The 25,985-nt window shown below is 40.5% G+C and overlaps 1 protein-coding gene across 2 annotated transcripts in view; it reads left to right on the forward strand.

Annotated features, from left to right (window-relative positions):
• Nucleotides 1-2: 2 nt before the first annotated feature.
• ift140 (intraflagellar transport 140 homolog (Chlamydomonas)) overlaps nucleotides 3-25,985 on the forward strand; it is a 136,434-nt gene continuing 110,451 nt past the window's right edge. Inside the window, exons 1-9 of one of the 2 annotated variants that reach the window (XM_048551792.2) lie at nucleotides 3-173; nucleotides 994-1,168; nucleotides 3,070-3,294; nucleotides 5,528-5,649; nucleotides 6,639-6,784; nucleotides 11,250-11,425; nucleotides 12,118-12,209; nucleotides 19,472-19,578; nucleotides 24,399-24,547. In XM_048551792.2, coding sequence (XP_048407749.2) covers nucleotides 1,016-1,168; nucleotides 3,070-3,294; nucleotides 5,528-5,649; nucleotides 6,639-6,784; nucleotides 11,250-11,425; nucleotides 12,118-12,209; nucleotides 19,472-19,578; nucleotides 24,399-24,547 — 1,170 coding nt within the window. In that variant the 5' untranslated portion in view covers nucleotides 3-173; nucleotides 994-1,015. The remainder of the gene's footprint in view (nucleotides 174-993; nucleotides 1,169-3,069; nucleotides 3,295-5,527; nucleotides 5,650-6,638; nucleotides 6,785-11,249; nucleotides 11,426-12,117; nucleotides 12,210-19,471; nucleotides 19,579-24,398; nucleotides 24,548-25,985) is intronic. The other variant, XM_048551790.2, reaches the window with a different exon arrangement.

The raw sequence follows: 25,985 nt of genomic DNA on the forward strand, positions 1-25,985 counted from the left end.
AATCGGATCAACCCTCGTGTATTTTCGATATGATCGGCATTTTTCGGCATGTAAGTGTCGCTTCCGCTCTCGCCGGTTGTTACGGCAACTGCAGGTACGCTAAAGCGATCTTGAATCGGAGCTAACACCAGGAAAAACGTGCAAGAGGACGGCCAGCACCCGTTGTTCTGCAGGTAACGCCGCTTTCAGTCACCCACGGATCGAGGGGAGGCACCAGTTTTTTTCAAGTGGATAATGCGGAGTTGTAGTTGCAGATAGGCCGCAGCCTGGAGGCACAGTACTAGCTTAGTCGCGTTATGTGTCAGTTGGATTGGCAAATTTCAACATCAGGGCGGGATATTCGGGATCATCAATCGGCGCATTCAGAAAAATCTCAGGTACCAACACTGCAAACAGGTAGCACCCGGAACACAACACCCCCTTCCAATTTATTACTAAAGCAAATCACACAGCTGTACCCACAGAAGAATAAAAACAGACTTCAGGTTGATGACCTAACAACAGCACTGGGAAAGGTTATAAACGTAATAAAGTTTGAGCGAGAGTTGCTGGGACCCTCCGTACCATTGAAACACTTCAAAACGCCTAGCCCATCACTAAAACACCCTACCACTAAATCATCTGCAAATCCATCACAAAAATATGGCAACATGTGCTCTGCCTTGAGCCCCATCATTAAAGCTCAATAGTAACATGTCCCCACCAGCCTGAGCGATCCAATCTGACCAAGATGATTGTTGGAAGAGCCTTAGTCCCAAAACTTTGCTAGTCGAGGCCTGGACTGGTCACAAGGAAGATTGTTGCCAGTGTGATTCTACACTCTTTAAATTTTGCTATAGATAGTTGGAGCTGTAACTGGTTCCTCAGTGTAATTGTCAAGAAGGGAACAGGGATTATCAAAATACTGCAAGCTATTTTTTAATTGAGTTAAGCTGACAATTTTTAATCTATTGTTGATCAGGCTTTTATTGAAATTGCATTGTCTTCTGACAGAAGCTTACCTTACTGTGTTGAGATGGCAGTTTACTTTGATCATCGTATTGAAGCGCCTGAGAATATCGGTTCTCCATCACAGATTGCTTGGCATCATATCCACCCATTATTGGCAGTGGCCTCTGTAAGCACCAGTTGCATTCCAGGAGGCAGTGTTGATGTGTATCTTGAGCAGGTGGGTATCTTGGAATTTTCTCTCCTGTCTTGGAGACCTGGTCGGTCACCTTTGCTTTGGTTTGTTTGTCATTAGTTACACTGAGACATATCACTGACAGCATCAGTAATGAATGTCAGCAAGTTACTGATTGAATCAGCAGAAGACATGTAACTGTGTAGTTCTAGCAGATGTCACTGGAGTAGAAATTCTAGAGGATTTTTCATGTTTGTACAATCATACTGTTGCTTCTGCACAGAAAGAGAACGTATAATGTTCATGTCACCGCTCCGCAGAAGAAGTTCAATTAGTCTCAAACCCAACACTTTCCCTGTAGTTCTGCAAGTTAGGCAGCATCTGTGATGAATAAAAACAGATTTCAGTTCGATGACCTAACAACAGATCTGGGAAAGGTTATAAATGTAATAAAATTTCAGCAAGAGTTGCTGGGACCCACCCTACAAATGAAACACTAAAAACAAACCCTAGCCCCCCATCACTAAAATACCCTACCACTAAATCATCTGCAAATCCATCACATAAAATATGGCAATACATTCCCTACCCCCAGCCCCATCATTAAAGTTCAATATTAACATGTCCCCACCATCACAAACCAGAATGACATCCCCACTTTCCAGCCTGCAGCAATCCAATCCGACCAAGATGACAATTGGAAGAGTCTTACTACCGAAACTTAGCTCGTCGAGGTCTGGAACTGGTCACAAAGACGATTGTTGCCAGTGTAATTCTACACTTTTTAACAACTGCTGTAGATATTGGAGCTGTAACTGGTTCCGCATTGTAATTGTCAATAAGGTGTAGTTCTACAATTTTTTTCTCTTCACGTGCTAATCCAATTCTCTTTTGAAAGCAACGTTTGACTCTGCCTCCACCGCACTCAAGCAGTATATACCAGATTCTAACTACATGCTTTGTAATAAATATTTATATTTATGATATGCTTGGCTACTTTCCCAGTCACTGAAATTTGTGTGTCTTCTAGTTTTTGACCCTTCCACCACTGGGAGCTGTTTCGTCCTATTTTTCTATTGGGAGAAAAACACTGTAGTTATTTGGATGACTGCAGTTGAAGGCAGTGGGAGTGGTGAGCGTGAAGAGAAGCCTGTGCCTAATGTAGGCATGTTGTAATGTTTCAGTCCTTCATGAAATACTGTAATGAATTAAACTGCAAAATATGACCATTATCATCTGTATTATAATATTACTCTAACTGACTCTGGTCTCTAAAATCTAAAATTAACCTGACCTACAGGACCAGAACCATTGGATATGAGTACTATATTAAATTAAAGTAAATATTTGCACCTTTTCCCCTCCTCCCACTCCCTACTCAACTCCCTGCCCCACCAATGCAGTTCTTTAGAAATTCATTTTTGCTTGGTTTATTGATTATGTATTATTGTCCAAAATGAAGCACAACTCTAAATATATATTCCAGGCCTGCCCCTTTTGCACACCAACATGACTGATTCTACAGGTGGCACATTGGGTGTTTATTAACTTCAGTTGAAGATTCAAGTTTGAAACTGAAACATACTGGAATTATACACAGTCATGGCATGGGAGCAAGAGTGCTACAAGCAGACTGTAATAACTATGCAGAGGCCAGTATTGCATCATCAGGTCACCCTTTATTTACACACGCATAGTACTTGACATTAGTCTGGCTTCCTCAGAACTTCTGACACTCCTGTTTATCTGCCAGCCAGGTTGGACCAGGTTAACAGCCTAATCAGGAAACTCATATTCTGTGATGTCCACCTAGCTGACCTCATTGCACTGGATGTGATAATTATGTGTTTTTATTTAACGAATGCCTACTTTGAGGTTCCATATAATGTTAAAGCTAACAATGTATACACTAAGTGGGAAGTAATGTTGACTAATCTCATTTATAGGGAGAACACATTCCTAATTCACACATTGAGCGTCCTTTCCAGCCAACTCTTATCAGTTGGCATCCTTCCAAGAAGGTTGTAGCGACTGGATGGGAAACTGGAGCGGTGATATTTTGGTCTGAACAGGGTGTGGATGAACAACAAATAGCAGCTGGCACACATCGAGCTCAGATCACCCTCTTGGAGTGGAGCAGCAATGGCACACGGCTGGTCTCTGCTGATAAGGTAAATGAGTGAGGACACCAAAGTAATATATCACAGATGCTGGAACCCTGATTTTTAAAAAAAGGAAATGCTGGAAATACTCAGCAGATCTTATCATAGAATCAGCTGACAGCATCTGCAGAAAGAGAAACAGAATTAATGTTTTGGTTGATCTGGTTGAAACATCACTGACCTGAAACATTAAATCTGTTTCTCTCTTCACAATGCTGCTCGATCTACTAAATATTTCTAATATTTGAGGAGGTGATGGCCTGGTGATGATGTCATTGGACCATTAATCCAGAGACCCAGGAAATGTTCTGGGGACCAGGATTTGATTTCTGCCACAGCAGTTGTGGAATTTGAATTTAATAAATATCTGGAATTGAGAATCTAATGATGACCACCAATCCATTGTCGATGGGTGCAAAAACCCTCTGTTTCATGAATGTTCTTTGAGGATGGAAACTGCCATCCTTACTGGGTCTGATCTACATGTGACTCCAGACCCAGAGTTAGTGACCTAGTGACAGAATAAAAATAACCTTTCTTATTTCAGGAGGGGATTTGAGATTTGGCCAGGTCTAACTGCTATGCCGACACAAAGTAATTTTAAAGAAACATTTTATCGATACTCTAATGTGAGAAAATGAGGCATTTTCTAGACAATTATTTCTTGCAACATTGTCTAAAAGTGCCCATGGAGTTAATGGCACGACCTCACAATGAGTGAGGAAATATTAGAAACTTGGCATTCTCTTCTCTCTCCTATAGTCTCCTCAGTGTGCTGTGTGGATTTGAAAGTTTCATTATCAACATTTATATGATGTAGTTACAGTAACATTGCCATTGTGGTACTCAACTAGCACTCCAGAGGCTGGGAGTTCATATGGTACTATGACATGTTGAAATAGAGTTTAAAAAATTTAATTGGCAAATCGGTATCAGAATGAAAATGGGAATTGTTGGATTGTCTTGAAAACGTATAAATATACTATGAAGAAACGGTGCATCATTCCCACCCGCTTTGACTTGCACAGCCCTCTAAACTTCCATGTAAAGACTATATGAAGTTTTGACTAATGCAAATAACAAAACATTTCTGGAACACCAACAGAAATTACCGGAGAAACTTGGCATGTCTGGCAGCATCTGTGGAGAGAAAGCAGAGTTCATGTTTCCAGTTGAGAGGCCTTTCATCAGAACTGATAATCGTTGGGAAGAGGTGGCGCTTATGCTGATAACAGGATACGGGGGCAAAAAGGAGTGAGTGGATAGGTGGAGATGGATGCCAGAGAGTGAGAAAAAAAGTGTCACAAAAGCATGATTTATATTAAGACAGGGAAGAAGAAAAGCTGGTGATGGGGACATTGTGTAGGTAAAATTGGGTTGGCAATGATGAAAGCCATGACAGGGCCTGTAATGTGGAAGTGGGTAAAGGACATGGATGGAGGTGTTCGAGCTGTAAAATTATTGACCTTGATAATGAGTCCTGAGGCTGTAGGGTCTCCAAGTGAAAGACGAAATGCTGTTCTTCTAGCTTGTGCTGAGTCTCGCTGGATACTTGTGTGAACTTTTTAACCCTGTATAATCATATGATTGTTTCAATGACAAACGCAGCCAAATTGTGACACCTATTGGATGTGGACAGCTGTGGCTATCAATTTCAGATTGTGATTCTGAGTTCTGTGAATAATGAGCTCTATTCCTATTGAAGACCGGAAGTAGCTGAAGGTGAAATATTTTCCATTCTGTGTACAAAATTCTCTTCTTGCCTGCAGGTTCCATTTTATGCTTAGCTTGTTTTTATGTCACATTCAGTCCATTTAGTCTGCAGTCTTTTATTCCACAATTTACCGTCTGAAAACCCACTGTTTCCCTTGTTCATGACACATTTAAAGAAGTCATAATATCCCCATTGTAAACAAATGTGTATTGCTAATATATGCAAAGTAATGTGTTATTTTAGCTGTGATGTATTCAAGCATTGGAGTATTGTTCAGAACTAGAAAGGATAAAAATTCATTAAGTATATTGTGAAATTTTTTGAATCGTATATAAATATTTAGTTATTTTTCTGCAGAATACTTGAAACATAACTTGAGTGCATAAGTTAACAATGTTACCTGTAAAACTGATGCATAAGGAGATGAGAGATGATGAAGGTGGATTTTGCCTCTAATAAATGACCAGTTTCTCTGGCACAAATTTAAATGTTTCCTATACCCATGTACCTTAATTTGTTTGCTGCCAGGCTGGAGTTCTGATGGTGTGGCGTGTGGATCAGCATGGACGTGTACAAGGATTACCACTTGGCAAACAAGATTATGGCAAGCAGCTGACACACTGTATCTTCAAACCTCCTGCTCCAGGAGAGTAAGTACAATTTAAAGAACACAGAGCAGTACAGTACAGGAGCAGGCCTTTCAACCCACCAAGACTGCGCTGACCTATGTTACCTTTCCAAACTAAAAACCTTTTGCCTCAACGTGGTCTGTATCCTTGTATTCCCTGCCTATTCATTTATCTGTCAAGATGCCTCTTAAACATTGCTATTGTATCTGCATTCGCCACCTCATTTGGCAGCACATTCCAGGCACTTGCCACCCTCTATGTAAAACTTCACCTTTCACATCACTTCTAAACTTAGCCCATTTTACCTTAAAACTATGTGCCCAAATAATTGACCTTTCTACCCTACGAAAAAGACTTCAAATATCCATTCTCTCCATGCCTGTCATAATTTTGTAAACTTCTATTAGGTTGCCCCCCTCTTCCTTTGACGTTAAGTGAAAACAAACCAAATTTGTCCAATCTCTCCTCATTGCTAGGACTTGAGCACTTTGTCCAGATTATCCTTTCATTTTTCTGCTAAAGCAATGCTGCATTACATTAGGTGTCATTTTGTAGGCACTATATCAAAATGAAGCTGGTTGCCCAAATGTGTGGTTCAGGTGGTGGTTAAAGATCCCATAATTTTCTTTGGTGTCACAGCCAGAATTCCGCACTCACCAAACGACTAAACATAGTTTGATTGATCATTATGAGTTCTTGTTGCAAGTAAAATGGTTGCTGTAATTAACTACATATTAATAGACCATTGCTTTGCACTTCAAAATGTGTGGAGTACTTTGAAATTTCTCTGCAAGAAGTAATAATGTGACCTAAGTTTAAACCTCTCCACCTGCTGAAAGAGAGCTGCATCAATATAATTTCTAGTCCAGGACCGATCCAGAAAAAAATGTAGCATGTTCTTTGTTTTATTGCTGTTTCTGCAGACCAGAGATTAACAAGAGCTGCTATATTTATTGATAGCTAACTGTACATATAGAAAAATGAGACTGATAGACTGGTTCATTCTACAGGGACCTCGTACAGTTGGCTAAAGCTGCAGTAAGTGGGGATGAAAATGCTTTGGATATGTTCAACTGGAGAAAGGTTGGAAAGGGAGATGCACCATTTAAAGTTGGACTTCAGCAAGGAATCACGTGTTTTGTCAGTGCAGCAGATGGTGAGCAAAATACACACTGGGTAACTTTTTAAACATTGCAGTTTGTTCTACAGATTCATGAAAATCCTAAAAGATGTCGTTTCTATTGGTTGCCGTAATTACAACGAAGAGTGATGTATTCAGAGGAGAGAGTTGGAGTGGTATTTTTCAAGTTAAATTTCAAAAATTGTCATTCCCCAAAAATGAACATAAATTATTCAATTTCCTCCTCTGAGGAATAGTGTCATTTAGTTTTCATAGAATCATTGAATCCCCATAGTATGGAAACAGGCCGTTTGGCCCATTGAGTCCACATCAATCCTCAGAAGAACATCCCATCCAGACCCACCCCATTCTTGTAACTCAGCATTTTCCAAAGCTAATTCACCTTACCTGCACATCTTGGACAGTATGGGAACTTTAGCATGGCCAATCCACCTAACCTGCACATCTTTGAACTGTGGAGGAAACCGGTGCACGAAGAAGAAATCCATTCAGACACGGGGAGAATGTGCAAATTCCACACAGTCACCTGAGGGTGGAATTAAACCGGGTGCCTGACACTGTGAAGCAGCAGTGCTAACCACTGTACCACCGTGTTGCCCTGTACCAGCCATTCACTGTTCTCCTGCACCTTCTGTAGGTAAATCAACCTGATGACTTCAGCTTGTACAAGGGGGCATAGCTACAAACTGAGGGGTGATAGATTTAAGACAGATGTCAGAGGCAGGTTCTTTACTCAGAGAGTGGTAAGGGCGTGGTACGCCCTGCCTGCCAATGTAATTAACTCAGCCACATTAGGGGCATTTAAACAGTCCTTGGATAAGCATATGGATGATGATGGGATAGTGTAGGGGGATGGGCTTAGATTAGTTCACAGGTTGGCGCAACATCGAGGGCCGAAGGGCCTGTTCTGTGCTGTATTGTTCTATTGTTCTATTGTACTAACTGAAGCTTCTTTCTTGTGATTTTTCTAACGATTAACTCTGATCATGTTCGGTTGTTTACGTACATTCTGTTTTTCACCTGAAGGTGAAAAATAATACAGTGTTGGACTCCTGCATATAGATAGAACTATTTACACAGAAACAGAATTGGGAAAAATCCAGAAAACCTACAGAAATTTTGGAATAAGCACAAATGCTGGTGAATTCATGGCACTTACAGCTTCCATTAACAAACTGATAGAATAGAATCGGAATCTGTAGTCCAAATGTAAATGTGACTGATGGAATTGTGATTTCCCTGTGGAACAGCATATTTAAGCATATTAGATATTTAACACACCTGAATACGTTCCCTTGATAATTAGTGGTGTTACCATCACTGAATCCTTGACTATCCACATCCCGGGGGTTATCATTGACCAGAAACTCAGTAGACTCACCACAGTGGCTACAAGAGCTGAAGGCGATGGCCTGGTGGTATTACCACTGGACTGTTAACCCAGAGACCAGATAACATTTTGGGGATTCAGGTTTAAATCCTGCCAAGGCAGATGGTGGAATTTGAATTCAATAAATATCTGGAATTAAGATGACCATTAATCCACTGAAAGTTGTCAGAAAAACCTATCTGGTTCTCTAATGCCCTTTAGGGAAGGAAACTACCATCCTGACCGGGTCTGGCCTACGTGTGACTTCAGACCCACAGTAATGTGGTTGACTCTGAGCTGCCCTCTGGGCAATTAGGGATGGGTGATAAATACTGCCTGGACAGTGATGCCCTTATCCTGTGAGTGAATAAAGAAAAATAACGTCAGAGGCTAGGAATACTGTGGTGAGTAACTCACGTCCTGATTCTCCAAAGCCTGTTCTCCATCTACAAGGCACAAGTCAGGAATGTGATGGAATACTCCCCACTTGACTGGATGAGTGTAGCCCAAACAATGCCCAAGAAACCTGACGCCATCCAGGACAAAGCGGCCCACATGATTGGCACTACATCCACAACCTTCCATTCCCTCCACCACTGACACTCAGTAGCAGCAGTGTGTACTATCTACAAGATGCACTACAGAAATTCACCAACGGTCCTGAGACAGCACTTTCTAAACCCACGACCACTTCCATCTAGTAAGGACAAGAGCAGCGAATATATGGGAACACCACCACCTTCACGTTCCCCTCCAAGCTACTCACCACTGTGATATAGAAGTATATTGCTATTCTTTCACTGCTGCTCAGTCAAAGCCCTGGAAACCCCTCCCTAATGAGATTGTGGGTCAACTCACAGCAGGTGGACTGCAGTGATTCAAGAGGGCAGCTCACCACTATCACCTCAAGGGAAGCTAGGGACAGGAAATAAATGCTGGCCAATAAATGAAAAAAGTTGTAAAAAATGATACAGTCAAAGGGTTTCCTGGCTATAAGGGTATTTTAGTTTGAAGATGGTATCATCCATTAGCTTGAATACAATGAGCATTGAAGCAAAACAATGGCTTGTCTTGTGAAGCAATTTACTGCTGACCTGATTTACTTGGAAAATATTATCTGCATTGAGTAATAGAGTGTGAGATAGGGGCGGGGAGTGAGTGTGAGTGCTGCACACTCTGAGGCAAGTGACAAAAAGTGCATTTTACACTGTGATTCTAGAGTGGGGAGGGAGGAAGAGAATGCTATGAAAAAACAACTTTTCCAGTCAATCTGTTCAGCTGTTGGCACGCTCTGGAGCAGGTGAGATTTGAACCAAGGCCTCTTGGCTCAGAGCTAGAAAATACTGTATGCTGAGGTTAGACAGAGACAATAAAGGTGAGAATGCTGCAGTACATGACCAAGGGCCGAAGAAAGAATCAGATTAATGCAGTCTGTGAGGTTGGATTGGAAAGGAGTGCAGATGAGATTGCTGTGCACATTGCAGTGTTGATCAGGAGGATATCTCTGAGACTCTTAACCTGTTGCATTGCAGTTCTGAGTTTTACTTTTGACATTTCTGTCTGTTTTCTTCTATTGCAATGGGCTGCATCAGAGTAGAACCTTCTGGAGATACGTGTAAATTAAGTTTTGAGAAGATTTGTAGCCCAGGTTGAGGTTCTGGATGTAAGTTTGCTCACTGAGCTGGAAGGATAGTTTTCAGACGTTTCGTCACCATTCTAGGTAACATCATCAGTAAGCCTCCGGTGAAGCACTGGTGTTATGTCCCGCTTTCTATTTATGTGTTTAGGTTTCCTTGGGTTGGTGATGTCATTTCCTGTTCTTTTTCTCAGAGGGTGGTAGATGGGCTCCAAATCAATGTGCTTGTTGATGGAGTTCCGGTTGGAATGCCATGCTACTAGGAATTCTCGTGCGTGTCTCTGTTTGGCTTGTCCTAAGATGGATGTGTTGTCCCATCCTAGGACAAGCCAAACAGAGACACGCACGAGAATTCCTAGAAGCATGGCATTCCAACCGGAACTCCATCAACAAACACATTGATTTGGAGCCCATCTACCACCCTCTGAGAAAAAGAACAGGAGATGACATCACCAACACAGGAAATGACATTAGCACAGGAGATGACATCACCAACCCAAGGAAACCTAAACAGATAAATAGAAAGCGGGGCATAACACCAGCGCTTCACCGGAGGCTCACTGATGATGTTACCTAGAATGGTGACGAAACGTCTGAAAACTAACCTTCCAGCTCAGCGAGCAAACTTACATCCATGTGTGTAAATCGTTATATTATGTCTCATATTTATGTAATTTGCAGCATATTTATAATCCTCAGAACCTAGACATGCTTCCCTCCAGAATGTTCTGTTATCCCTCATTCTTGAAGTTGCATAAAACCACAATTGTTTACAATGTGTATGTAGTTCTGTTGAGATTTAGATTATTTCAAAATATTCTGTCACCTGTTGCTTACTCAACAAACCTTTATGAAGCAATTGGGCAACTGATATAATTTGTGACTTTTATTGTTACCATTTACAACTCACCGAGCACAGTGGTAGTTCGGTCCAAGTGTCCATCTTTTACACAACTGAAGGGACAAACACCTGGCACAAAGTTGGAAATTTTGCATTTTCAAGCTTAGCTAACGGCTAGAGAAAGTATTTTGTGGAGTTTAACATTAGAATATAGTTTTGTTACTATATAACATTGCACTATAGTCCAAGTGGGGATCTCTTTGTTGCTGTACAACAAAAAGCTACAGTACTGATGGTAATGCTGACAGACACGTCACTAACCTCTTCTGCTTTACTCTATCTTAACATCTACTGACCCAGTTTTCACTCTACATTTATATAGCTGTTTAGTTACTAAGATGTTTTTTATGCTGTATTTTATTAATCTTTACCGTCAGTGTTTGCATTGTGAATAATTTCTGCAACCTTGCCAGTGGCATGTTTCACCTGTAAGTGTTGTGTGCACTTGCAGCTAGATGTCAACAGGACTAAACTGTATTCCCTGAATTGGAAAAATTATAGCGTTTCTTTTCCCAAACATGCTGCCAGATCTACTGAGTATTTTCAACGCTTTGTTGTTGTTTCTTTAAATTAGGGACTGTATACTACGTTGGTGAGAAAGGGAAGAGTTTACAGGTACTTCGCACTGATAGGCCAATCAGGAAACTCATGTACTTGGAAGGGAAGGACATCCTGATGGTTGTGACTGAAGCACTTTTCCTATCTCAGCATAGTATTGCTTTTGATGGAACAAGTCAAGAGCTTATGAAGGTATGGGCATGTATAGGGCATGTGTCTGTAGAACTTCAGTAAATCTCTAATCTTACATATTTTATATAACAAAGAGTTCTAACATTTTTGGGGATGGTTCTTATCTGTTGGTTATGTTGGGTGGTAATACCATAAAGTGCATTTCTTGCTTCCAGTTTAGCTCTATTTTGTTCCTTATTTTTCTAAGCCAGGCACTGTTCCTGACGTAGGGGATACAGTGCTGTTGAATTTGGAAGACATCAAAGAAATAGGTTTAAGGAGCACCTTTAAGGGGGAGAAAAGGACAGAGAAGCGGAGCACGAATGGATGCTGACAGTAGATTTTAGATACAAATTGGAACAGAAATTGTTACGTTTTGGATAATATTTCTGCTTGTTCCTCACAAATTTGAAATATATGGAAGTATTGTCATTTTACTTTTGCACAATTAACTTGTGAAAAAAGATGTTTGCTTCCTGATATAAGTTTTAGCTGTTTAGGAACCTTGTGCCAGAAAGATTTACAGTCTCAGGAAGTGGAGAAAAGCTGATGGTTGAAAATAACATTTTCAGTGTGATTCACTAAGTGTCCTGTGCTTTAGTTGAGATTGTTACTCTGTTTGTCTGAATTGTTCACTGCCCATTCAGATATTCTGATTAAATATTTTATCTTTACAAGGCTTCCATTGTAGCTGTTTCTGTTTTTGTTCGCAGGTAAAGCTGAGTGGAAAGGCAGGCCAAAAAGCTGATTTAATCTGGGCAGAAAGTGGCCTTCTCATTACAGCAACAGGCGAGGTAGTTATTAGGTGAGGACTGAATGGGTTTCACTGCATTGCAATGTCATATTTTTTGAATGATGTCTTAAAATGTTAGCCATTTTATTGTGGTGTCCTGTGATTTTAATCCATTTTCACTTGGGTTTTATATGAAAAACTGCTTCCACTTGTGGGAGTTTATGACCTGTACTGCAAGTTAATATGTACCTTTTATTTTCATTGAAAGCAACGTAAGTGTAGTTGACAACTGGAACGAGGAATATTTGCTGATAAGAGGGCTAGGATGCCAAAATGATTTGCAGGCAAAATTAAGTAAACTATTTCCCTGGTTTTCGATTCTTTTTATTTTTGAAGCGTGTCAAACAAGTTTGAGTTTTGTTCTTCATTTGAGAAAATTGGAGCCAATTTACTTTGTGGTTTTCAACCAAAAAACAAGTGTTTCAATGAAACTTGGAATCCTTTCTCAGTCGTGAAAAATGTAAACATGGGTAAATTGGGAGAAAACCTAGTGTACCTTCTAAAATCAAACACCTAACTTCAAGAGACCAGAGATTGGTATTGTTCCTTACCCTGCTGTACCTTCCTTCTGAACACACTCCTATCATGTGTCCCAATTTTGTGTACATTTCATTTACCACGTACATTCCTCAAGCACCAGAAAAGCTGAAGCTTTTTTTTCTGAAGAAGGGTCCAGACCCAAAACGTCAGCTTTCCTGCTCCTCTGATGCTGCCTGGCCTGCTGTGTCATCCGGCTCCATACCTTGTTATCTCAGACTCCAGCGTTGGCAGATCCTACTATCTCTGTGGGGTAGCAAAATGCAGGGGATGGGGACAATCGAAATGTGGAGCTGGCTTAAGGAACAGATATTGCGTGTCCTGGATAGGTACATCCCTTTCAGGTAGGAGGAAGTGATAGGTAACGGAACCGTGCTTTACTAAAGAAATTGTATCTCTTGTTAAGCGGAAGAGGCAGGCTTATGTGACGTGGAGACGAGATGGTTCAGATGAGGCGATGGAGAGTTACAGATTTGCTAGGAAGGATTTAAAGGGAGTGTTAAGAAGAGCAAGGTATGTGAGGAATAAAATAATGACTAGGGTAAATATAGGGCCAGTCAAAGACAGAAGTGGGAAGATGTGTGTGGACCTGGTGGAGTTCAGAGTGGTGCTCAACGAATATTTCTCATCTGTTTTCACTCAGGAAAAGGAGAATATTATAGAGGAGAAGAGTGAGATAAGGGCTATTAGACTTGAAAGGATTGAGGTTAGTAAGGAGGAAGTGTTATCAATTCTAGAAGGTGTGAAGGTAGATAAATCCCCTGGGCCGGATGGGATTTTTCCGAGGATTCTCTGGGACGCTAGGGAAGAGATGGCAGAGCCTTTGGCCTTGATCTTTGAGTCATCATTGTCTACAGGTTTCGTACCAGAGGACTGGAGGATTGCAAATGTTGTGCCCTTGTTCAAGAAGAGCAGTAGAGATGATCCAGATAATTATAGATCAGTGAGCCTCACGCCTGTTGTAAGACAAGTTTTGGAAAGGATTATAAGAGTTAGGATTTATAATCATCTAACAAGCAACAATTTGATTGGAGATAGTCAACATGGATTCGTCAAGGGCAGGTCGTGTCTCACAAGCCTCATTGAGTTTTTTGAGAAGGTGATCAAGCATGTGGATGAGGGTAGGGCAGTTGACGTGGTGTACATGGACTTCAGTAAAGCCTTTGATAAGGTTCCACATGGTAGGCTATTGGAGAAAATGCGGAGGCATGGGATTGAGGGAGATTTAGCAATTTGGTTTAGAAACTGGCTTTCTGAAAGCAGGCAACGAGTGGTGGTTGATGGAAAATATTCAGCCTGGAGTCCGGTTACTAGTGGTGTGCCTCAAGGATCTGTTTTGGGACCACTGCTGTTTGTCATTTTTATAAATGACTTGAATGCAGGCATAGGTGGATGGGTTAGTAAGTTTGCAAATGACACTAAAGTCGGTGGAGTGGTGGACAGTGTGGAAGAATGTTGCAGGTTGCAGGGAGACTTGGATAAACTACAGAATTGGGCTGAAACGTGGCAAATGGAGTTCAATGCAGAGAAATGTGAGGTGATTCACTTTGGGAAGAATAATAGGAAGGCAGAGTACAGGCTCAAAGGAAAGATTCTTGGTAGTATGGATGTGCAGAGGGATCTTGGTATACATGCACATAGATCCCTGAAAGTTGCCACCTAGGTTGATAGTGCTGTTAAGAAGGCATACGGTGTGTTAGGTTTTATTGGTAGAGGGATTGAGTTCTGGAGTCGTGATGTCATGCTGCAACTGTACAAAACACTAGTGCGGCCTCATTTGGAATATTGCGTACAGTTCTGGTCACCCCATTATAGGAAGGATTTGGAAGCATTGGAAAAGCTACAGAGGAGATTTACCAAGATGTTACCTGGTCTGGAGTGAAGGTCTTATGAGGAAAGGCTGAGGGACTCGGGTCTGTTCTCATTGAAGAGAAGAAGGCTAAGAGGGGATTTAATTGAGACATACAAGATGATCAGAGGATAGATAGGGTGGACAGTGAGAGTCTTTTTCCGAGGACGATGACGTCAGCTTGTACAAGGGGGCATAGTTACAAATTGAAGGGTGATAGATTTAAGACAGATGTCAGAGGCGGGTTCTTTACTCAAGTGGTAAGGGTGTGGAATGCCCTGCCTGCCAATGTAGTTAACTCAGCCACATTAGGGGCATTTAAACAGTCCTTGGATAAGCATATGGATGATGATGGGATAGTGTAGGGGGATGGGCTTAGATTAGTTCACAGGTCAGCGCAACATTGAGGGCTGAAGGGCCTGTTCTGTGCTGTATTGTTCTATGTTCTATGTTCTACATTCCTCGGTTGTTCTTCCCCCACATTATGAACATTCCCTGGTTACTCTTCCCAACAATGTGTATGCTGTCCTTCATATCATGTGCATGCCTGTCTTTTTCTCCCAAATCCATCTGCATTTTCCATCCTTTGACTTCTATACCATGTACATTCTCTGACTGCTCTCCAGCACATTGCATATATTTTCCCAGCTGATCTCCCATACCCCAGGTCCATTTTTCCCGTGTTCTTTTCCCCCAGTCCATGTGTGAAACACCCTCCCCCATTGCTGCTTATTCCTGTGTGTTCATATATTGGCTAGTTCTTGCATCATTGTTTTAAATACCTGGAGATTCAGTTTCTGAGGGACCTTTGAAGGAAAACAGGCGTTTTTATTTTTCTCTAAATTAACAAAGCAAATTACAGATTTAAAATATGAATGAAAGTACATATGTCAAACAGATTCATCTCATGAGTTTGGATTAATCAGGATATTTTTTTAAAAACTGACTACAGCACCTATGGCTCTATTAAGCTGGAATTCTTTATAAGGAATAAGCCTCCATGATAGTTAAAAAATTATGCAGACCTCAGGTCATTAAAATATGAATGGGTAATGATGTTGATTCCATTATTATAGCATTCTACAGCATCACCTTGTTTTTGACATCCGTATTTTGGATTTCCTGACCATTTCTGAACGTCAAGATGTTGAAGGTTTTTTGTACCTTTCTGATTCTGCGAGCCATGTTATCATACTAATTGCTGGGAAACTTGTCAATTCAAAAGTGAACATGACATTCAATGTCAGATATTTGATTTTCTGATGAGTTGTTAAACTGAGGCCCATTTCATTTTTAGAACATAGAAAAGTGCAGCACAGTACAGGCCTTTGGCCCATGATGTTGTGCCGTGGAATAATCCTAATCCAAAAATAAAATAACCTAACCTACATTCCCCTCAATTCACTGCTGTCCATGTGCATGTCCAGCAGTCGCTTAAATGTCACTAATGACTCCGCTTCCACGACTACCACTGGCAAACTATTCCATGAGCTCACAACTCTCTGGGTGAAGAACCTTCCTCCTAACACCTTAAAACTATGACCCCTCGTGGCAGTCAATCCTGCCCTGGGGAAAAGTCTCTGGCTGTCGACTCTATCCATGCCTCTCATTACCTTGTATGCCTCGATCAGGTCACTTCTCTTCCTCCTTCTCTCCAGAGAGAAAAGTCTGAGCTCAGTCAACCTGTCCTCGTAAGACAAGCCCTCCAGTCCAGGCAGCATCCTGGTAAACCTCCTTTGCACCCTCTCCAAAGCCTCCACATCTTTCCTATAATAAGGCGACCAGAACTGGATACAATATTCCAAGTGTGGTCTCACCAGGATTTTGTAGAGCTGCAGCATAACCTTGCGGCTCTTAAACTCGATCCCCCTGTTAATGAAAGCCAAAACACCATATGCTTTCTTATCCACCTGGGTGGCAACTTTGAGGGAGCTATGCACTTGAACACCAAGATCCCGCTGTTCCTCCACACTGCCGAGAATCCTGCCTTTAACCCTATATTCAGCATTTAAGTTCTATAGCTAAAAGCAGTTATGATGTCATTGAAAGAAGAACAAGGCAAATTCTTGCAGCATCCTGGCTATTATTGATTCTTCAACCAACATCAATGTCAGCAGGAGTTTGCAAATTGGCTGCTGCACTTGCCTACTTCAGAGTATGACTTCATTGTGAAATTCTTTAGAACATTCTTTATTTTTCTTTGTTAGAAATTTTAAAAATAGGGGCATGAATCAGCCATTGAAACCATTGAGCCTGCTCCATCATTCACTACCACCGTGACTGATCCGCTATTCCAAAGCCCTATTCCTCAGCTCTCTCCATCCTCCTTAATGCTTTTAATGTCTAGAAATCTATTTTTTTTTAAAACACATTCAGTAATGTGACCTTCACAGTCTTCTGTGCTGGAGAATTTGACAAATTTATCACCTTCTGAGTGAAGAAGTTTTTCCTCTGCAATCTCTGTCAATAAAATGGCCTACCTCAATGTGGCTCCTTGTTCTAGATGCCCCACACAGGGGGAACATCATGCTGTATTCTGCCTGTGCAGCCCTGTCAGAATTCTACTCATTTCCATGAGATCATTCTCATCCTTCTAAAATTCAGTGAATGCAGGCCCATACAACTCAATCTCTCCTGTTATGATAATCCTACCATCCCAGGAAACAGTCTGGTGAGCCCTTGTTGTACTCCTTCTATAGTAAGTGTACATTTTCTGAGGTAAAGAGACCAAAATTGCAGACAATACCCCAGCAGTGGTCTCACCAAGGCTCTGTGCATCTGAAATAAGATATCCCTGTTGGTATACTTAAATCCTCTTGCAACAATGGCAAATATGTTATTTGGTTTCCGAGGTGATGCATTTTGGAAGGTCGAATTTGAAAGCTGAGTACAGGATTAAGGATAGGATTCTTGGCGGTGTGGAGGAACAGAGGGATCTTGGTGTGCAGATACATAGATCCCTTAAAATGGCCACCCAAGTAGACAGGGTTGTTAAGAAAGCACATGGTGTTTTGGCTTTCATTAGCAGGGGGATTGAGTTTAAGAGTCATGAAATCTTGTTGCAGCTCTCTAAAACTTTGGTTAGACCGCACTTGGAATACTGCATCCAGTTCTGGTCGCCCTATTATAGGAAAGATGTGGATGCTTTGGAGAGGGTTCAGAGGTGGTTTACCAGGATGCTGCCTGGACTGGAGGGCTTATCTTATGAAGAGAGGTTGACTGAGCTCGGACTCTTTTCATTGGAGAAAAGGAGGAGGAGAGGGGACCTAAATTGAGGTATAGAAGATAATGAGAGGCATAGATAGAGTTGATAGCCAGAGACTATTTCCCAGGGCAGAAATGGCTAACACGAGGGGTCATAGTTTTAAGCTGGTTGGAGGAAAGTATAGAGGGGATGTCAGAGGCGGGTTCTTTACACAGAGAGTTGTGAGAGCATGGAATGGGTTGCCAGCAGCAGTTGTGGACGCAAGGTCATTGGGGTCATTTAAGAGACTGCTGGACATGTATATGGTCACAGAAATTTGAGGGTGCATACATGAGGATCAATGGTCGGCACAACATCGTGGGCTGAAGGGCCTGTTCTGTGCTGTATTGGTCTATGTTCTATGTTCTAACTGTTTGCTGTGCCTACTTGCTTGATGTCAGTGACTGACTTAGAAAAGCATGCACATCCCCTTGTCCATCAACACTTCCCAATTTAGCACCATTTATATAATACTCTTCCATTCTTTTTTCCCTACCAAACTGGATAACCTTACATTTATCCACTCTATCCTACATGTGCCATGTAATTGCCCACTATATTAACTTGTCTAAATTGGCTCAAAGCCTCTTTAGATCCCCCTCACCACTTGCAATCCCACCTGGTTTGATGTTGACAGAAAACTTGGAAATATTTAATGTGAATCCTTCATCCAATGATTGAAATATTTTGTGAATAGTTGGGGCCCAAGCACTGATCTTAATGGTACCCCAATCCACCACCTTCTACTTATTCCTATTCTGTGTTTTTTGTCTGCTAACCAAATCTCAATCCGTTACACTATATTACCCCAAATCCAATAAGCCTTCATTTTGCACACTGACCTCTTATGTAGGACTTCAAAAAAAGCTTTCTGAAGAACCAAATACACCATTCTCACTTATCTGTTATCAACAGTAATATCCTCAAAAATCTCCAGTAAATTTGTCAGATTATTTCCCTTTCATTGATCCATATTGAATTTGTTTAATCCTGTTAAAATTTCCTAATTGCCCTGTTATAGTTTCTTAATAATCAATTTTTTCAGTGAGGTAATATTTTTCCCAGACAGTTTAATTCAGCTTGGTCATGTAACTTTGCCAGTACATTGCAACCCACAGGAGTAGGCTCATAATGTGCCCTAACACTATTGTTGTCAGAACTCCGGTCAAAACACTATACAGTAAATTAGACAATAGCAGGCTATGACAGTAATCTTGAAAATGTTATGACAAATAAGTATATGTTTTCACTTGTTTTCATGACTTATTTAACTTACTATGTTTTGAGCATCTGCCTAATATTGATGCAGTAAAGTGAAGAGTTTTTTTTTCTATCAGTTCTACAACTGGTATTTTTTATTGATGTCATGTATGTCATTTAATTGAACACAATCATGTAATTTGAATCCACTCCACTAGTCTATATAATATTGAATCTGGAATATGAGTCACAGTTTTGTAGCAGCATTTATTATTTTAAAAAAACTTTAGAAATCATTTACTCCCAATCTTTTGACCCCTAGTGTAAAAGTGTCAGGTTAAATTGCACTGCATTATGTGTCAGTGAGTTGTATCGCATCTTTTAGTGTACCTGCTTTGAGAACGTGAAGTGACCATTGTGAAATTTGTACTGTTTTTGCAACAGACTCTGGGATTTAGATAAGGATGAGAATTACACTTTGACACTAGATGAACATCTGGGGTTCAGCACTGGAGAAATCATAAATTGTATCTCTTACAGTGAAAGTAAAGGTAGGTTTGTATCTTGCTGTGTCTTTCTACTTGCTACTTCATTCATACTTCAATGTAATCTTTGTGACAAAGACACACAAACTACATAGCCCTTTAGTGAACTATTTTAAAGAATAATTATGGCTCAAGAAAATTTCTGATTAGTTTTTCAGCAAAGATGTGGATCTAGATCATGTCATTTTGGAACCATTAATATTGTGAGATGAGATATATTTACATCTTTTTAATGGATTGTCTGAGTTTCAGTTGTGGAATTTGTCACAGCACACAAAAAATGAAGAGTTTTCAGAGCAAGTTGTTGGAACTGGATTAGCCTGATGTTCCTCATTAAAATGAAAACTATAAATAAAGCAGTTTATTTTTCAGTTTTGTAGTTACAGAGCATCATACAGACAGTAAAAAAGCTCAGGGAAAAGCTATAGAATTGTACTAATCTTGAGTTAACACAGCACAGTGAAGTTATGCGCTGCAATGAATACCTTCATGGTTCGTTGATGATTATATTCTCTGTTCAGCTTGCTATTTATGTGATAAAATTCTTTTTATTTTTCTCCAGTTTTTTGTACTGAACAAGATAGAAATCTAGGACTGGTAATATGTATGGAACAGACAGTTCCGAGAGTTGCAAAGTGACAATTCTGCCCTGCAATAGTGGGAGGACTTATTGCAACGTCTTCAGTAGGTTATTCAGCACAGTTTGGAGGTCACTGAAGAGCGTTCAAAGGTCATAGTCTTTTGGAAAAGGAGGTAGATAGCAACAGGAGCAGACTCCATTGTTAGGAAATGCTGCTGTTAACTTAAATGCAGTAGAACTTCATGAAGTTTGTGCATTGAAGTCGTAGAAGCTCTGGGGATTCAAAAGGTACTAGTGCTGCTATTGGTTCCGTTCAACTGAGAGTGTAGGTTGAAAGGCCCACAGCAGTATTTGCTCGATGTAACTAAGGAAGATTGGAGCTCAGAGGAAAACTGAATGGCAGTTTTAGTTTGATATAGCTAGATGTTGGTGAAGAACTCAGGTTATACTTAGATGTGAGTATGGACTGCAGTTGCAGATTCCAGTGGAATGTAGACCAAGGCAATTGGGTGATTAAACAGAATTGGAATGATTATTGAGACAATCCATGACCAAATGGCTCTTGAGTTTCAAGGCCAGATTGGCAATAAGTGAAGAAATGTGATCTGTTCTGAAGTTTAATGAGATTTGACAGTGCCGCCTCTCTTTTACATTTTTTTTGAAAGAGGTGGTGGGCGGGATGCTGAAAAATCCATGGGAATTGCCTTGACATGTTTGCCTTTTGATTTATATTGTGAGTTTTTGATTTTTGTATATTACCTATATTTTCAATGTGTTAATTTGGGTGTCAGAAATTGATTATATTACTGTTCTGACATTGTATGGTAAATTTATTGCCGTATGTTCAAAACCATGAAAATTTGTGAATTTTTATTCTCTTAGTAATTCCCCTGTATCTCTCACTTTGTCTAATTAAAAAATAAATACTGATCCCTAGCCAGACTGTAATGTAAATTTGACAGTCTGATTTGGGATCATAGCAGATGTGTCTTAGGTAAAATGATAGCATTCCTCCTTTCATTTTAGTGCATTGTCTTCTTGCTTTTATAAAGGTAACTGGATCATTACAGGCAATGACACATAACAGTATTTTTTAACCCTTATAGTATTTCTCAAGTAAAATGCATTTCAGTCTCAATATTTGGTCTTTGTGGCCTCGTCTATCCAGTAGCTGTTAATTGAATTACAGTTACTTCATTATTTACAGACAGATTGTGAAGACTGTGTCTTTTCATTTTTCCTGTATTTCTACTTGTGAACTGAGAAAATAACTATTTTAAAACAAAAAAAAATTGTTTGAGAATTACTGTATGTTTTGATAGTAAATAACATTGCATGCATTGTAAGTACCATTCACATAGTTATTTGTTTGAGCAGTGGTTAAAGTGTGGTTTCAGATGACCTGGAGCTGAGGGGCTATGGATGATACAAGTAGCTGATTTGTCAGTGGAAAAGTGACCAATTGTTGATGACAAAGATCTTCGGCTTGCCAACAACTCTGTGATTGGTTCTCGGGTAGCTGAACAGCTTGGGACCGTGGATAAGATACATAAAAGCCTTCTGACCACCACCAACTTAGGAGCTCTCATTGTTCTCTGTAGTAAAATCCATTTTAAGCCTAAAATAAAACTAGTACATCTTTCCTTTGACAGTTGCTGTAAATTGTGGCTTTTAATCGATAAATCAGAAACTTTTATAAGTGAACCAGCCACGTGGTGTCCCTTGCAAACCAATGAAAGCCCCTGAAGAAGGCAACCAAGAAAAAGCATTTTAACCAGCACAAGAACCGCAAGAATCATCCTGGCGATCCATGCGATCAGGAACCATTGAACTACCCTCCCAGTCTTTCTGCCCATCCAGGACAGCATGTTTGTTTCTCTTTCCATGCATGTGTGTGTGAGAGGGGAGTTAATAAGGGTATCACAGCTTGCTGAATTCGACTCAATTCATACAAACAGAAAGACATAGATTGTATGGGCCCAATTAGCAGGTTATTTGCATAGAAGGCCCCATAAACAGAAATGAAGTGGCTGACCAAGTTGATCTGCCTTTGGTGTTAATTGAAGAAGTAATGTTGACCCGGCAATCTCTTCAAGAAGTGCATGAACCACCTTAATAGGCCTCAGTTTAATGTTTCATTTTAGACATCAACTGGACTTCTAGAAAACATTTGATAGAACCAGCATTACGTGATTGAATGTATTCTATAGTCCTCCAACTGCCAGGAAAGCAATTTTTAAGAGTGTAATGCAAAGATGCAAATACTGTAGAGTAGCTTTAATGACGGACTTTAATGTGGAAGGGGATAGTAAATGTGTTAAGGACAGAATAGGGGAAACATTTCCGAATTTCAGGAGAATTTTCTAGATCTCTCTGAAGTAGCTTCTTCGTTTCTGCATCTAAATCAGCGGGTGTCTGTTTATAATGAGAGACTATGAACAGATGGTAGAATTGGCATCCAATACTTCAGTAGTTTCTGCTGAACTTATTGTTGTTAACTGTGCCACATGGGCACGTCCCTGACCATTGGAACTCTTCTGTGGCATTTACTGGTTAGTATCATACCTAGGATATCATACCAGAGATAAAATAATATGGTTACGTTTGTTGCAGGCAATTATCTTGACCCCTGAGTATCACTACAGGAGTGTCCTTGGCCCAATCATCTTTAGCTGCTTCTGTTGTTTCTGTTAGAAACCCAGGTGGTGATGTCTGCTGATAACTACACTGCAGTCAGTTTTGTTCACAACTCTGCAGATACTGAAGCAGCACGTGCCAGACAATCACCATCACTGACAGGGAAGAATCGAACTATCTCTCATTGATACTCAATGACATTGCCATCGCTGAATTTATTTTTATTCATTCATAGGATGACGGTGTTGCTGGCAAGGCCAGCATTTATTTCCCACTCTTCATTGCCCAGTAGACATTAAGAATCAACCACATTGCTGTGGTCTGGACTTACATTTAGACCAGACCAGGTGAGGATGGCAGTTTCCTTCTCTTAAGGACATTGGTGAACCAGGTGGATTTTTCCAACAATTGATGATAGATTCATAGTCATCACTGGACTCATAATTCCAGATTTTTATTAAATATCACCAACTACCTTAGCAGGATTTTAACCTGGGTCCTCAGAACATTACCTGGCTCTCTGGATTAACAGTTCAGTGATAATATCACAAGGCTATCACTGGCCCCAGCATCAAGATTCTGGGGGTTCTTATTGATTATAAACCTAAACTGGATGGTTAACTGTCCACCACTTGAAACGTTCACTTCCTGCACAATACGCAGTAATGGCAGTTGTATCATCCACAGCAACTCATGAAGGACGCTATGGCAGTACCTTCCAAATCCACAAACTATCACCAGGAAGAACAAGCAGGCATGTGGGAATGCACCAAATGCAAGTTTCCCTCTAAGCCACACAGCACCCTGACTTGGAACCATATTATTTTACTATAACTGTTGTTGAGTAAAACTTCTGGGATTCCCTCTCTTCCAGCAGTTTAGGCCTGCATATATCACATAAACTGCAGCTATTGAAGAAGAATGCTTACTACAGCCTTGTCAAGGGCATTTACAGATGTGCAATAAATGCTTGCATTAGCAGCATGCTTACGTCCCATGAACAATTTTTGTTTAAAAAAGATTTCTTTAACCATTGTTATTGACCTGAGAATCTCTTTCTGCAGATGCTGCCAGACCTGCTTCATGCATTTTCTATTTCCATTTTACATTATTAATTGGTTTTGGTTGAGGACTGTTTCTGAATATTATAGACTTTAGGCTATAGACTATATTATAGAATTGGCATCTTTTTCTGAGCTCCATGGTGATGTCCAAGATCCTTGTGTGATCCTAATTAGGCCTAATTGTCAGTACATTATTTGATTTTGTGGTCTTTTGCATTATTGCTTTGCCATTTTCATGAACAATGTGTAAGGATCACTGGATGTTAATCAGAAATGAGAACTAGTGCCACTCCATCATGAGGATTCTGATTTCAATTGCAGTGCATTGTTTTACCGCTTTGATGGAACCTTGCAGATTTGTAAGTATCACATTGAGGTATATATTTACTCCACCTGGAGACTAGGAATTGATCCAAACATTGCTTTTTAAAGATAAATGTTGACAAATAAACTTGGAGCCTTATTCAGAAAATCATAAAATACTAAATCACTCCTTCCTAACTCTGTAAAGGATCTGATTGGAAGAATAACTTGATGTTTCCTAGGTATCATAGCAGCTGGCACCAGGAATGGACAGATTGCTCTGTGGCGAAAGACACCGGTCAACAGGTCGAATGGTTGCAGAATAGAAGGGAAAGATCAATGGAAATTACAAGCCCCAATTAATCTTGAAGGAAATATCACACAGATCAAGGTAAAAGAGGTGAAGACATGCTCGCTATGAGGTCACCTTTTTTGGTGGTTTTGCTGTAGTTGCTGATCATTGCATGTGGTCTTAAAGCATAACTCTTAAACTGTAGCTCTCAAATTAACAAGTCCCCAAATGGAAAAAAGTTTATTATTGGTTGGGAAGTGTGTGAGAGTATATTGAGATTACTCTCCTCCTTCAGTTCCTTGTGGTTATAGAATCAAAAACAAAAAAATTAGAAGATTAGATGCAAAATTTTTACCCTATCTAGATGGGACATTGCCGGTAGTGCACCAGCTGTGTTGCAGTAGGCTGTTCATAGCACTTGTTCTTCTGCAACCTCTGATATGCCACATTATTTCTAGTGCACCTACTTTGCTGAAGTGTTAATTTTTTTAAATTCATGGCATATGGGCATCATTGGCTGTTCCAGCATTTATTGCCCATCCATAGTTATGGTGATGGTGGGCTGCCATCTTGAATGGCTGCAGTCTGTTTGGTGTAGGTTGATCCATAATGCCATTAGGGAGGACGTTCCAGAATTTTGACCCAGTGACACTGAAGAAGTGGCAATATATTTCCAAGTCAGGATGGTGTGTATCTTGAAGGAAACCTTGTATGTGGTGGAGTTCCCATGTATCTGCTGCCCTTGTCCCACTACATAACAGTTATTGTGGGTTTAGAGGATTCTGTCAAAGGAGCCTTAATTAATTACTGCAGTGCATTTTGTAGATAGTAACACTGCTATTGTTTAGATGGCGTAGTGATTGAATTTTATGGATGTGCTGCTAATCAAGCAGTCTGCTTTGCCCTGGATGGTGTCAGGCTTCTTGAGTGTGTTGGAACTGCACTCACCCAGGCATGGGGGTAAATTCTAACATGGAACTGACTATGCCTTGCAGATGGTGGACAGGTTTTGGTGAGTTAGGAGGTGAGGTAGGCGCTCAGGATTCCTTGCATCCGGCCTGCTCGTGTAGCCACAGTGTTTCTGTGGCTAGTCCAGTTATGTTTCTGGTCAATGGTAACCCTCAGGATGTTGATAGTGGGCAATGCACTGATCATGTCACTGAATGTAAAGAGACAATTATTAGATTCCGTCTTGTTTGAGATAGTTATTGTCTGACAATTTGGTATGAATGTTACTTGCCACTTTTCAGTCCAAGCCTTGCTATTGTCCAAGCCTTTCTGCATTTGGCCATGGACATCTTCAGTGTCTGAGCAGTTGCGAACAGTGCTGAACATTATGCAGCTACCAGGGAACATCCTGATTTCTGACCTCCTGATGGAGGGAGAACAATGATGAAGCTGCTGAATAGGGTTGGGCCATGGAGACTACCCTCAAGAAATAGTTCTTTGAAAGTGAAGTTCCAGGCAGACAGGGTAGTGAAGAAGGCATTTTGAAGATGGCACTCTTGCCATCATTGGTAAAAACATTCTGTATAGG

Source organism: Stegostoma tigrinum, chromosome 23, assembly GCF_030684315.1.
Source record: "Stegostoma tigrinum isolate sSteTig4 chromosome 23, sSteTig4.hap1, whole genome shotgun sequence".
NCBI classification, from domain to species: domain Eukaryota; kingdom Metazoa; phylum Chordata; class Chondrichthyes; order Orectolobiformes; family Stegostomatidae; genus Stegostoma; species Stegostoma tigrinum.